This window comes from Podarcis tiliguerta (genome assembly GCF_965153285.1).
Source record: "Podarcis tiliguerta genome assembly, chromosome: 5".
Taxonomy (NCBI): domain Eukaryota; kingdom Metazoa; phylum Chordata; class Lepidosauria; order Squamata; family Lacertidae; genus Podarcis; species Podarcis tiliguerta.
In genome coordinates, this window is record NC_139538.1 from 2,014,414 (window position 1) to 2,027,430 (window position 13,017).

General features: G+C 48.0%; 1 protein-coding gene across 6 annotated transcripts in view; it reads right to left on the minus strand.

Annotated features, from left to right (window-relative positions):
* TP63 (tumor protein p63) overlaps positions 1-13,017 on the minus strand; it is a gene marked incomplete at its 3' end in the record, with an annotated part of 98,070 nt that overhangs the window by 17,091 nt on the left and 67,962 nt on the right. For 2 of the 6 annotated variants that reach the window (XM_083442221.1, XM_083442224.1), the window contains exons 3-8: positions 9,131-9,317; positions 7,847-7,962; positions 5,976-6,085; positions 4,114-4,250; positions 1,715-1,797; positions 1,184-1,326 (exon numbers count right to left, since the gene is read on the minus strand). In XM_083442221.1, coding sequence (XP_083298347.1) covers positions 1,184-1,326; positions 1,715-1,797; positions 4,114-4,250; positions 5,976-6,085; positions 7,847-7,962; positions 9,131-9,317 — 776 coding nt within the window. Of the gene's footprint in view, positions 1-1,183; positions 1,327-1,714; positions 1,798-4,113; positions 4,308-5,975; positions 6,086-7,846; positions 7,963-9,130; positions 9,318-13,017 lie in introns of all 6 variants that reach the window. The other 4 variants (XM_083442219.1, XM_083442223.1, XM_083442222.1 and 1 more) reach the window with 3 other exon arrangements.

The window sequence follows — 13,017 nt, forward strand, 5'->3', positions numbered from 1 at the left end:
TAACTGTGCCTCTGAAGGAGCAGGTGCGCAGCCTGGGAGTCATTCTGGACTCACAGCTGTCCATGGAGGCACAGGTCAATTCTGTGTCCAGGGCAGCTGTCTACCAGCTCCATCTGGTACGCAGGATGAGACCCTCCCTGCCCGCAGACTGTTTCGCCAGAGTGGTGCATGCTCTGGTTATCTCCCGCATGGACCTCTGCAATGTGCTCTACATGGGGCAACCTTAGAAGGTGACACGCAAACCACAACTAATCCAGAATGTGGCAGCTAGACTGGTGACTGGGAGCGGCCGCCGGGACCACATAACACCAGTCCTGAAAGACCTACATTGGCCTCCAGTACGTTTCCGAGCACAATTCAAGGTGTTGGTGCTGACCTATAAAGCCCTAAACGGCCTTGGTCCAGTATACCTGAAGGAGCGTCTCCACCCCCATTGTCCAACCTGGACAATGAGGTCCAGCTATGAGGGCCTTCTGGCGGTTCCCTCTCTGCGAGAAGTGAGGTTACAGGGAACCAGGCAGAGGGCCTTCTCGGTGGTGGCGCCCACTCTTTGGAATGCCCTCCCAGCAGATGTCAAGGCAATAAACAACTATCTGACTTTTAGAAAACATCTGAAGGCAGCCCTGTTTAGGGAATTTTTTAATGTCTGATGTTTTATAGCTTTATTAATAATAAAAATAATAATATTCTGTTGGGAGCCACCCAGAGTGTCTGGGGAAACCCAGTCAGATGAGTGGGGTATAAATATATTACTATTACTATTATTATTATTATTATTATTATTATTATTATTATTATTATTATTAGACCACCTCTCTCTGCTAGCCACAGTCAGAGATAGCAATGCTTCTGAATGCCAGCTGCTGGGAAGCACAGAAAGAGAGAGGACTCCTGCGCCCGGGCATCAGGTTGGCCCCAGAATCCTGCCCACCCACACAAAACACACTTCTGCACAAAACAACAAGCAAATCCGAGCAGCCATGCTCATCGACCGACCGTGTTAACAAAGCCAAAGAGACGCTGTCCTGGGTCAGGGATGCGCTAGCGGCAGGCAGCTTAGCAAGAGCAATGCTCTTCCTGTGCGCGGAGAGCCCCCTGGCCACCCTCCCCCTCTCCATTGCTCTCAAGCCCCCCAGCCCAGGTGCTTTTGGGGCAATCAGCAAGCTGGCTTCCAAATACTCACTGTTTCTGCAGCAGGTGCTGGTGTTGCTGTTGTTGCTGCTGCTGCTGCCGGTACGTCTCAATGGTGTGCTGGGGTAGGTACTGCATTAGCTCCAGAGACTCCTTGATCTTCAGTAACATCTCATAAGTCTCCCGGCCTCGCACCTGAGCACAGACAAGAGGGAGGAAGAGACTTCAGAGATGCTCAGGGCTGCCGGACCAGACCAGTCGCCCATCTCGTCCAACGCTTTACATATGCCTCTGTCCACCCTTCCGTCGTAAAGAGTTTGTTATCTCTGCTGGCTTGCGTGCTCAGCTTCTGAAAAGCTTCTGAAGCTCTGAGTCGCAGCTTTGATGCAGAACTGAGGACTGGAGTTCGACTGGCTGCTGGCCGGTGGGTCGGAGCATTTTGTCACCCTTCTCAGTGGTGACACCCGGGGTGACCCGCCCCCACCACACCCCCCTTTATCCACCCCTGCCCGCCAGGAAATGGTTCGGCACAAATGAGGCAAAAGGTTTCTGCAGGGACAGGGGGCAGGCATGCCAAACTTACTGGAAGGTATAGCAGCTCATCATCGGGGGTGCGCCGTTTTTTGACCGAAGTCATCTGGATGCCGTGTGTACTCTGCCGGAAGGCTGCCAAAGGGAGGGGGGAGAGAATGGCAGCTGTCAAGCTAAGTCCAACAACCTATCAGGTGGCTCACAGCCACAAGGAACACGTTTCCTCTCCGTTCTGTTCTGCAGTGCGCATGCTGCGCAGTGAGTCCGCCCCATGCGCCTATTTTTTTTGGTAAGGGTACAGTGCGAAAAGTCACATCACAAAATAATAATAATAAAAATGCCTCAAACTGTCTCAAGACCATTGGTCTATTTTGCCCAGTGCAGTGGTACCTTGGAAGTCGAACAGAACCCGTTCCAGAAGTCAAAAACGTTTGGAAACCAAGGCACAGCTTCTGATTGGCTGAAAGAAGCTCCTGCAGCCAATCGGAAGCCTCGTTGGACGTTTGGGTTCCAAAGAATGTTTGCAAACCGGAACAGTCACTTCTGGGTTTGGGGCGTTCAGGAGCCGAAAGGTTTGACTCGCAAGGCGTTCAGGATCCAAGGTACTGGCTTCTCAGAGTGGTTACTTAAGAGTTTTCCAGGCCACTGGTTCTCAAAGGGTGTGGCAGGAGACAATGGCAAATGTGGCAGAGACGCTCAAGAGCAATCTAAGACACATTTAAACATTTCAATGTGGTATAGTACAGTAGAGCATCAAAGTATTATTATTATTATTATTATTATTATTATTATTATTATTATTGCAGAATATGGACAGATATGTTTTTGAAATAAGAGCAAGAGCACTGATCCGCCCTGAGATCTTGCGATCAAGGAGGTGCGGTATATAAATTTAATAAATGAATATATATATATATATATATACACATATATATATTTAAAAAGAGCATCGAGTGATGCTGAAGACAATATATTCGTGAACAAGGATTTTCAATTCTGAGGTTTCTTTGTGCTGTTGAGGAGAGGAGAGTTGGTTTGTCTCAAATGAGACCTCATCTAAATAAGATTATCCAACAAAAGCAAGCTCACGTCTCTCCTTGTCACTTAAGATACACACGTAAGAGTTTAGAATTATAATTTGGGAATGATTCCTGCTCTTCTGTAGCTGCATTGTTTTGCACTTTCTGGATGCCCCATGATTTTTGCAGTTGTGTTCCATGTTATGAATCAAGCGCCACTGGAATTTGTTTCCTTTTGTTTCCCAGTGTATTTCTTATCAAAAGAAAACTCGGTGTGGCACGAGCAAATTGTTATTCTGAAAATGTAGCCCAGAGAAAAAACTTTGATAACCGCTGGAGATTTCCCGGGAGATTAAACCTGGAGCCTTTAGCATGTGAACCACCTGCTCCATGGCCAAGCTAAGCATAAGCCCCACTTTGAATGTGGGGTTCAGTGCTGACAGAGCAGATATCAGGGAAGACCCAGTGCTTCCTTTAAAAGGTAAAGGGACCCCTGACCATTAGGTCCAGTCGTGGCCGACTCTGGGGTTATGGCGCTCATCTCGCTTTACTGGCCGAGAGAGCCGGCGTACAGCTTCTGGCTCATGTGGCCAGCATGACTAAGCTGCTTCTGGTGAACCTGAGCAACGCACAGAAACGCCATTTACCTTCCCGCCGGAGTGGTACCTATTTATCTACTTGCACTGATGTGCTTTTGAACTGCTAAGTTGGCAGGAGCAGGGACAGAGAAGCGGGAGCTCACCCCGTGGCGGGGATTTGAACCGCCAACCTTCTGATCGGCAAGTCCTAGGCTCTGTGGTTTAACCCACAGCGCCACATGCATCCTGTGTGCTTCCTTTCCTTCCTTTACTTTTACGCAAACCAGGGGCATCTGGTGGGCCACTGAAAGAACAAGGTGATGGGCTGGATCAGGGGTCAGCAAACTTTTTCAGCTGGGGGCTGGTCCGCTGTCCCTCAGACCTTGTGGGGGGCCAGACTATATTTTGAAAAAATAATGAACGAATTGCTATGTCCCACAAGTAACCCAGAGATGCATTTTAAATAAAAGCACACATTCTACTCGTGTAAAAACACCAGGCAGGCCCCACAAATAACCCAAAGATGCATTTTAAATAAAAGGGCACATTCCACTCATGTAAAAACATGCTGATTCCCGGACCGTCCGTGGGCTAGATTGAGAAGGCAATTGGGCCAGATCCAGCCCCCGGGCCTTAGGTTGCCTACTCATGGGTGGGGTGGTCCACTGGCCTGGCCCAGCAGGCTCTTCTTATGTTCCACCTGTGCTGAAGGGTTCTGTGTGAACCGCAAAGCTTGCACATTCCTAAAGCACCGCCTCCACAAAGCCCCCTCCCCTCTGCTGGTTCTCTGAGCCCCGCAGCTGTGCCCCCACCACCCAGCCACAGCTTCGAGCGCCCCCTGCTGGCCTACTTACGCCTCTTCGTACCATCACCGTTCTTTGTGCTGTCGGAGACCTGCTGTTTCCGAATGCTGTCCTCGTCGGCTTTGCGGTCCCTGCCCGGGCAAGCGCAGATCCGAGCCTCAAAGCACCGGCGCCCCAGGACTTGCCCGCTGGAGGATGGAGAAAATGGGGGGTCTGTTAGCTCACAGCCACGGGGAGGGCTGGCACTAAAATAAACACAGCGGGAAGCATTTTATGCACGGAAACGGTAACCCACATATCTGAATCCTGACTAGTCAGAAGTACTGTTTTGGGGGGACAGGGGGCAGGCAGGTGTGGAGGACTCCCTGCTCCTGAATGGGGTGACTGTGCCCCTGAAGGACCAGGTGCGCAGCCTGGGAATCATTTTGGACTCACAGCTGTCCATGGAGGCACAGGTTAAAGCCGTGTCCAGGGCAGCTGTGTACCAGCTCCATCTGGTACGCAGGCTGAGACCCTACCTGCCCGCTGAATGTCTTGCCAGAGTGGTGCATGCTCTGGTTATCTCTCGCTTGGACTACTGCAATGCTCTCTACGTGGGGCTACCTTTGAAGGTGACCCGGAAACTACAACTAATCCAGAATGTAGACTGGTGACTGGGGGCAGCCGCCGAGAACACATAACACTGGTCTTGAAAGACCTACATTGGCTCCCAGTATGTTTCCCAGCACAATTCAAAGTGTTGGTGCTGACCTTGAAAGCCCTAAACGGCCTCGGTCTTGTATACCTGAAGGAGCATCTCCACCCCCATTGTTCTGCCCGGACACTGAGGTCCAGCGCCGAGGGCCTTCTGGCAGTTCCCTCACTGCAAAAAGTGAGGTTACAGGGAACCAGACAGAGGGCCTTCTCGGTAGTGGCGCCCTCCCTGTGGAACGCCCTCCCATCAGATGTCAAAGCGATAAACAACTACCTGACATTCAGAAGACATCTGATGGCAGACCTGTTCAGGGAAGTTTTTAATGTGTGACATTTTAGTGTATTTTTGGTCTCTGTGGAAGCCGCCCAGAGTGGCTGGGGAATCCCAGCCAGATAGGTGGGGTACAAATGAAAAAAGAATAAGAACAAGAATCTGGGAGCCAAACTCCGTGTTCGCAAACCACTGGACCCAACCGATGCCCTCCATGAGCCTTAAACCTTGCCTACAGCTTGAGTCTGCCCCAAACACCAGCACATGAATGCATCTGTGTGCATGGCTCCTCTTTAAGATGCCAGCCTGTGTGCTTGGACCAATCCACATTCTGGAGTCTTACTAACCGAAACTGATTTATATATATTATCATAGAATCGTGGCATTGTAGAGTTGCAAGGAATCACGAGGGCCATCCAGCCCAACCCCCTTGCAATGCAGGAATCTTTTGCCCAACACAGGACTCGAACCCACAACCCTAGAGTCTCATGTTCTACCAACGGAGCAATCCCAGCCTTGGACCACCCCCCATAAGTTAGTAGCTTTGTATTCATGCAATATTTTTATATGTAACTGTATTTTTGTAATATCTAGTTTAATATTTTTTTTGGTTACCACTTAGTGAAATGGCCAATATAGTAAGGGGTGTAGAAATTAAATAATCAACCCTGCACTGGTGGAACCTGCAATATTTGGCAGCAGTTATGGGGCAGGACCTCCGGGCACGATTCTCTACTATCCTATGATTGTATGACTACACGCCCCTGTTTGTGAACTGGGAATTGCTGTGTTTGTGCGCAATGAAAACAAAAGCCCCTTCTGCTTCTGGATCAAGGTGTGTGTTTTTTTGCTTGGAACTCATTTTTTGATCTCCCATCAAGTTGCAGTGGCTTTCAGGCCAGGGTCAGGCCATCGCTTGCCACTCCGAGCTCCTGCTAATGCAACTTACTCTCTGGTTTCAAGTGTCACGATGATAAGAATCGGACGCCTGTTCATGCCCCCGACGCAACTGCTGTTGCACATGAAATTGTACAAGACGGTGGTGAATTCTGTGCCGACCTGGACAGAAGAAAAAAGGGGGAGTTATTCTGAGTCATCTCTGAGTCACGCAGGAAGTGATCGGTTTGCTGAAGGCTGATGCAAGACACACACGCACCCTCCATAAAGGATTCCTTCCCTTCCCCTCTCCAAAGAAACTTGTCTGCTTCAGATGTAATGCTAATTCGGACATAGGAACCTGTTTTGTACCAAGTTGGGCTATAGGTCTCCCTGAGCCCAGTCCTGTCTTTTTCAACTGGCAGCAGATTTCCAGGTCTTCTAAGTCTGGCAGCGGCTACACTTTGGAATTTCCTGCCTATTGAGATCAGGCAGGTGCTTCCTCTTGTACCCTTTCAGCGCTCAGATGCTTCAAAGGTTGCCACAAGTTTTAATCTGTTTTTAGTTTATTGATCACAGAATTGTGCTGGTAAGGTAAAAGGTAGAGGACCCCTGGACGGTTAAGTCCAACCAAAGGCGACTATGGGGTTGTGGTGCTCATCTCGCTTTCAGGCCAAGGGAGCCGGCATTTGTCCACAGACAGCTTTCCGGGTCATGTGGCCAGCAGAACTAAACCGCTTCTGGCGCAACGGGACACCGTGATGGAAGCCAGAGCTTATGGAAATGCCGTATACCTTCCCGCTGCAGTGGTACCTATTTATCTACTCACACTGGTTTGCTTTCGAACTGCTAGGTTGGCAGGAGCAGGGACCGAGCAACGGGAGCTCACCCCATCATGGGGATTCGAACGGCTGACCATCTCATCGGCAAGCCCAAGAGGCTCAGTGGTTTAGACCACAATATCTCCCGCATCCCTAGAATTGTATAGGGACCCCCAAGGCTCATCAGTCCACACCCCCCCCCCCTGCAATGCAGGAATCTCAACTAAAGCATTTTAACTTTCCAAGGGTCTTAAATTATTACTTTTTCTCATTGACTATTGCATTGTTTTCTCTTTTCTGCAGACCACTTTGAGGTTGGTTTACTTTGTTTCTTACAGTCAAGCAGCGAATAGATTTTATGAAACAGATAAATGCCACAGCACTTGGTAGCGTGTGCAGAGGTTGGTTGCTTCCACTTGCTGAAAGGAAAGAGCAAGGGGCAGCAGTGAAACATTAACAATGGTTTAGTGTGATGTGTGAATGGGCTTATTCTGTTGCATCTGAAGGGGCGAAACGACAGTCCTGCTTAGAAGACCTCAGCCTTCCAACTTGTGGGATGTGATACATAAGTAGCAGTCAAGTACAACATTCCTTGTTTTCCTAGAGTGGACATGCAGGTGGATGTTTGCTCCAGCCAGTTGGAACTTCCTGTTTCCTCCCGGACTGGGACATACTTCCTCTTGCATGTGACTAGAGGTGGGCGTGACCTAACCTGAGCAGGTAACAAAAGCACAAGGCACGCAGCCCTCCTCCCCTTCTTTTCCATCTTCCTTTCGTCATGTGAACTATAGTGACTGCCAGTCTGCAGTTATTGGGATTAACCCCCCATATGGGGTAGATCCATATTTACATATTTGTAACTAAGCCTGACTTCTGGGATCCAGCTGTGAACAGAATGTGACTAAACTATTTTATATACTCTAAACAAGATTGTGGCATGATTATTCTTTTAAGAGGGATATAAGGGAACTTACCAGGAACCAAATAGTGAGAGGCTTAAACAAGCCTGCAACCAGCTACCTGTTGTGCGTTTAAAAGGGGAATGTAAAACTCTGCTAAGTTATAAAACTTGCTAGCGCAATATATCCTCTCCGGCCTCCCTGAACATTCCCACCCAACTCACCTGCGGTGGCTCATAAGGGACCAGGACACTCTGCCTGCCAGTGATGGGGTCTTCCACGTACTGAGCATGGCTGTTTCCTTCCACTCTGATCAGGTGGCTGGGAGGAGCTATTTGACCTGCCAAAGCGTATGGGAAAGGAACAAGGTCAGCAACAGAACCAGCGTTTTGGAGAGAGATAACCCGAGGAAAGCAAGCAAACTTCCATGATCCAGGGCTCATGTCTTGCTATAAAATCCCTGTACCTATTGCCATACCTCAACTGCACCTTGAAGAGCTTCCTAGTGACAGTGACTGAAATGGACCTGTGTTGTGCTCGCTGCTGTCAACTGGCCACTCTATAGCTACGCTTCAGATTGTTACATAAGTGGGGTGCCTGCCCCTCTCTCTGCCAAGTGATGACGAGAGTCCACCAGGTCTGTGGTTCCTCTGGAAAATGGAGACATGGTGGAGACTGTCGTAGCTTTAGGAAATATGGTTTATTAGGCTATTTACACCTTCAGTCTTCATGGAGGGAGTCCAGCATGGCCATTTCAAGAGGGGATTGTCCCTTACAGCAGTGCAGTCAGGGAGTCCAAAGGCATCTCTCCTAGCCAGCCTTCAGCCAGCCTGCCCAAGATGGATCCCAGTCTTTCATCTCCCCTTCTTCTTCTTCTTCTTCCCATAACACCCTGCTAAAAGCTCTCTTTTCCTGTCACTTCAAACCCACACCCCATCACCATGGCAACCTCTGTCTGCCTAGACTCTCAGATGTGCCATCAATCCATTTTGTCTTATTAATGTCTCTATCCCAAGTGAGACCCTGGCTTGGAAAGGAATCTTAGCCTGTACTTTTCCACTGACCCCCAATCTTCTCTTCAATACTCCAAATAATTAAAATTTGTTCTTTGTTCTTTCTTTCTTTTGTTTCATTTTCTTTCTAGGTACATAAAATTTGTATATAAGTTTTGCATACATGTTGGAAATTATATTCTAGTAAGTCCTGTAATGTAATATGACAATGTTTACCAATGTAATATAAGAATGTTAACAAATAAATAAAATGCAAATTAAAAAAATAATAATTAAAATCCTACCATTTATTAATTTCTAGGGTTTGGGCGGGGGTCGTCCACAAATCTATACAATATGATAAGGATATTGACAAGCTGGGAGGTGTGCAGAGGAGGGCGACCGAGACATGGAAACCAAGACTTATGAGGCTCGGTGCATGGAATTTGGGATGCTTAGCTTAGAGGAGAGGAGATACGAGAGCCGTCATCCAAGATCTAGAGGTGCCCAACTCACCTTCGTTGAATTCCCGGCTGAGCTCGTGGTTGGGGCAGCGCTTCACCACCTCGGTGACGTGCTCCGCTTTCTTGTAGACGGGCATTGCACGGATGACGGCGCCCTGGGGAGGGGGAGTCATCACCTTGATCTGAATGGGACACGTCTTGGCGATCTGGCAGTACAACTTCTTCAGTTCGGTGGAGTACTAATGGGAGGACAAGAGGGGAGGGAGGCAAAGTAAGGAAAGCAGCCTAGGAAGACCCGTTTTGCATGGGTAAGAACGTGATCTTTTGGCAGCAACGGAACTCTGGAACTCCCTGCCTATTGACAACAGGCAGGGAGCCTTCCCTGCAGTCCTTCGGCAGCTGCTAAAAGTGTTGTGTTATGTGTAGCTGACTTTGTAATGTTTTATTTTTAAACCTTTAAGATATTATTTTAGATTCCTGTTAATTAAGTTGCTTTGAACGGATGCTTTATATTTGACTTGCTTCAGCAATGTTTTATTTAATGTTTTAACTGCTCTGAGAGCTTTTTCCTTAAAAAAATATAGAGTGGTATAGTAATGAAAAACAACCACAAAACATAGGCAAGCATGCCCAGACTCTTAGAAATTTAACGTGAGTTAATTCTTGTTGTTCTTTTAACTTTTCAAAAGTTTTAAATTATTGTTGTTATTTTCTCTGATTGATACTGTTATATTTAAATCTTTTTTGGCAAACCACTTTGAGGCTTGAGTTTGTTTGTTTGCTTGACAATCAAGAATTGTATACATTTTATGAAATTAAATAAAAGTGATGTCACGAGCCACAGTCCCTTATCCTTCCCTCTGGGCTGCACCAATCCTGCTGAGGTCTCTTTGCAATACATGGGCACCAGGGCAGTCAACACACACTTAATATAAAATATGGAGAAGAGAAGACTGAGAGGGGATGTGAGAGCCATCTCCAGATATCTCAAGGTCTGTCACATGGAAGAGGGAACAAGCTTGTTTTCTCCTGCTCCAGACGGCAGGACCAGAACCAAGGGATGTAAGTCACAAGACAGGAGATTTCAACTAAACACCAGGAAGAACTTTCTGACAGTAAGAGCTGTTTCGCAGTGGAACGCTCTGCCTTGGGAGGTGGTGGACTCTTAATTCCTTGGAGGTTCTTAAGTAGAGGTTGGAGTGCCATCTGCCATGGACTCTTCAGCTGTGATTCCTGCATTGCAGCGGGTTGGACCGGATGACCTTTGGGGTTCCCTCCAGCGCCATGATTCTGTGATTCCACCCCAGAGTGTAAAAGATATCAAGTCTTTTAGCCCCAAGTAGGACTAATTTGAAGGGATGCGGATGGTGCTGTGGGTTAAACCAGAGAGCCTAGGACTTGCCGATCAGAAGGTCGGCAGTTCGAATCCCCGCAACGGGGTGACCTCCCGTTGCTTGGTCCCTGCTCCTGCCCACCTAGAAGTTCGAAAGCACGTCATAGTGCAAGTAGATAAATAGGTACCGCTCTGGCGGGAAAGTAAACGGTGTTTCCGTGCGCTGCTCTGGTTCGCCAGAAGTGGCTTAGTCATGCTGGGCACATGACCCGGAAGCTGTACGCCGGCTCCCTTGGCCAATAAAGCGAGATGAGCACCGCAACCCCAGAGTCGGCCACGACTGGACCTAGTGGTCAGGGGTCCCTTTACCTTTACCTTTAGGACTAATTCAGCCAGCTAGCCCTGGTGATTATCTAATATTTATTAGATGGATTTCCCCTAAATTGATTTCTGAACTCTGAATTTTATTGTTATTCATGTTCTCACACTGTATTTTATGCTGTTTTTACAATTAAGTGTTTTAAATTTCTTGTTAACCACCTTGAGCCCGGTTTCCGAACCGGGAAGGGCGGGGTATAAATCCAAATGTATTATTATTTATTATAAGTGCCTGGAAGGCTGCAGGAGCTTGTCTGTTGCTTCCACGCGGCATGGAAACCCCCTGGCTGCGGCAACCACAGAAAACTGCTGGCATTTCCTCCCTTCCCAGCTATTGATGCCTTTCCACGGGGCTGGCGGGAAGAGTGCGCAGCAAGCTGTCTGTTTGCTTTCAGAGCGTCCCGTGAAAGGCTGCGTGCTCCCAGGCACGGTCCCAAGCGCGCAAACAAAAGGGCCCGACAGGAACGCACACGTTAAACTGCAGCAAAACTCGCCCTTTGCATCCTGTCCGGATAATAGGCTCCTGGCAAGGGTGATTGGTTAGGCAGGTGGGTGGCAGTGTGGCAATGGAGGGGATTAGCGATGGATATTCAAGGAGGCGGGTGGGAGGGATTTTATTCTGTTACAGGTTGCTCAGGTGAGAAAACATGAATCTTGGGGGGAAATTTGAAGAACTGGCCAATTATTTTCAAGCATGAACTCCGGCTCTCCTCTCTGCTCCACCCCACCCCTTCTCACATCGCTGCCCAAAGGATTTAGGTCATCGCAGCGAAAGGCACTGCTGTGAATACCTGGCGGTTTAAAGCCCTCTCTCGAACGCGACAATGTCGGGTTGTGCAATCGCTTTTCTTTCTCGTGCCCGCAGGCTAAGGATTACGCGCACAAAGGATTTACACAGCCTGCGGAAACGGGAGCGTGCCAAGCGAGGCAATATATTGTTTGAGAAAGGAGAAGAAGAAGAAGAAAAAGGAGAGGAAAGAAAACCAGATTATTGCAACACTCAAAGCAAGTTGTTGGAGTGCGTGGGGGGGGGGGGTTCTTTAAAATAAAATAAAAAGTATTCCCAGAAATCTCTCATTGGAAAGCTCTCTTAATTAAAATGAACACTGTTAATAAGGCACAAGACTGAAGTTTTAAGGAACTGGGCAGAGCGAAAGCAGACGGTTTTTTTTTTGTTTGTTTTTGTTTCTCTGCTAAGCACATCATGCCAGCCTGGTCTCGAGACAAGCGATTCAAGATTAGGATCTTTGGCGAGTTTAAGAAAAGAGAAATTGAAAGGGGAGGAGAGGAGAGGAACTGTACTGGGACCACAGTAATAGGCCAAGGGATTTAAAGCCTTTTCTCCTGGCCATTTTCAGAAATGGCCCCACTTTCAGGCGTCTGTGTGATCTCTTTCTGCTTCCCCCTACATGGACCTCAGAAGCTGGAGAGTGAGGAATTTAACATCAATAAATAAGTGGTGTTGAGATACAGGACTAAACCCCTTCCCACACTGCTCCCCTCGCAATCCTATCTGTTTCCCTATCGACTTTAAAAAATATATATATCATGGGAGATGGTAAGCACCGATTCCCCCACATCGCTGCTAGTTGCACCCATGAGAACAGAAAGGAAGCCAAAAAGGGTGAGATCAAGGGGCTCCATCGCCCTGTCCATTGTTGTGGCCAGGTGGGGACTTTGAACTGGGCCAGAGCGTTTCTCCATTTACCCTTGTTCTGCTTACTCTGACTGGCAGAGGCTCTCCAGGGTCTGAGCTCCGCGGTATCTCCCAGCCAGACCCAACTATCTCGAGATCCTTTTAAGTGGAGATGTCGCAGGAGCACAGGAAGTCAACCAGAGACAGGCAAGCCGATCAGGATGACGAAGAAGTTGATCCTTGTTCTGTGCAAGAGGCCAAGATCATATTTTATGTTATTGCAATTCATTCTCCCAAGCCACTGGGCTAGCTTGCAGAATCTTACCATAACCGGCAGGTGAAGACTTTCTTGGTCCAACAAGAATTGACTGCGTTTAGTTAAAGGGCTGGCGCTCGGCTGTTTTTATTTTAATCATCGGTATGTTTAAAACGGATTTTGCACTTGTATATAGTTTTAACTCTATCAAGGTTTAATTGGTTTTTTAATGGTTGATATCTGTATGTTTTTAGCAACAGAGAGCAAGAAGGAGCTGTACTCCAGGGCAGCTAGTCCTCCACCTGGAGACGGTTTCTCTCCCTTGAGATTACAGCT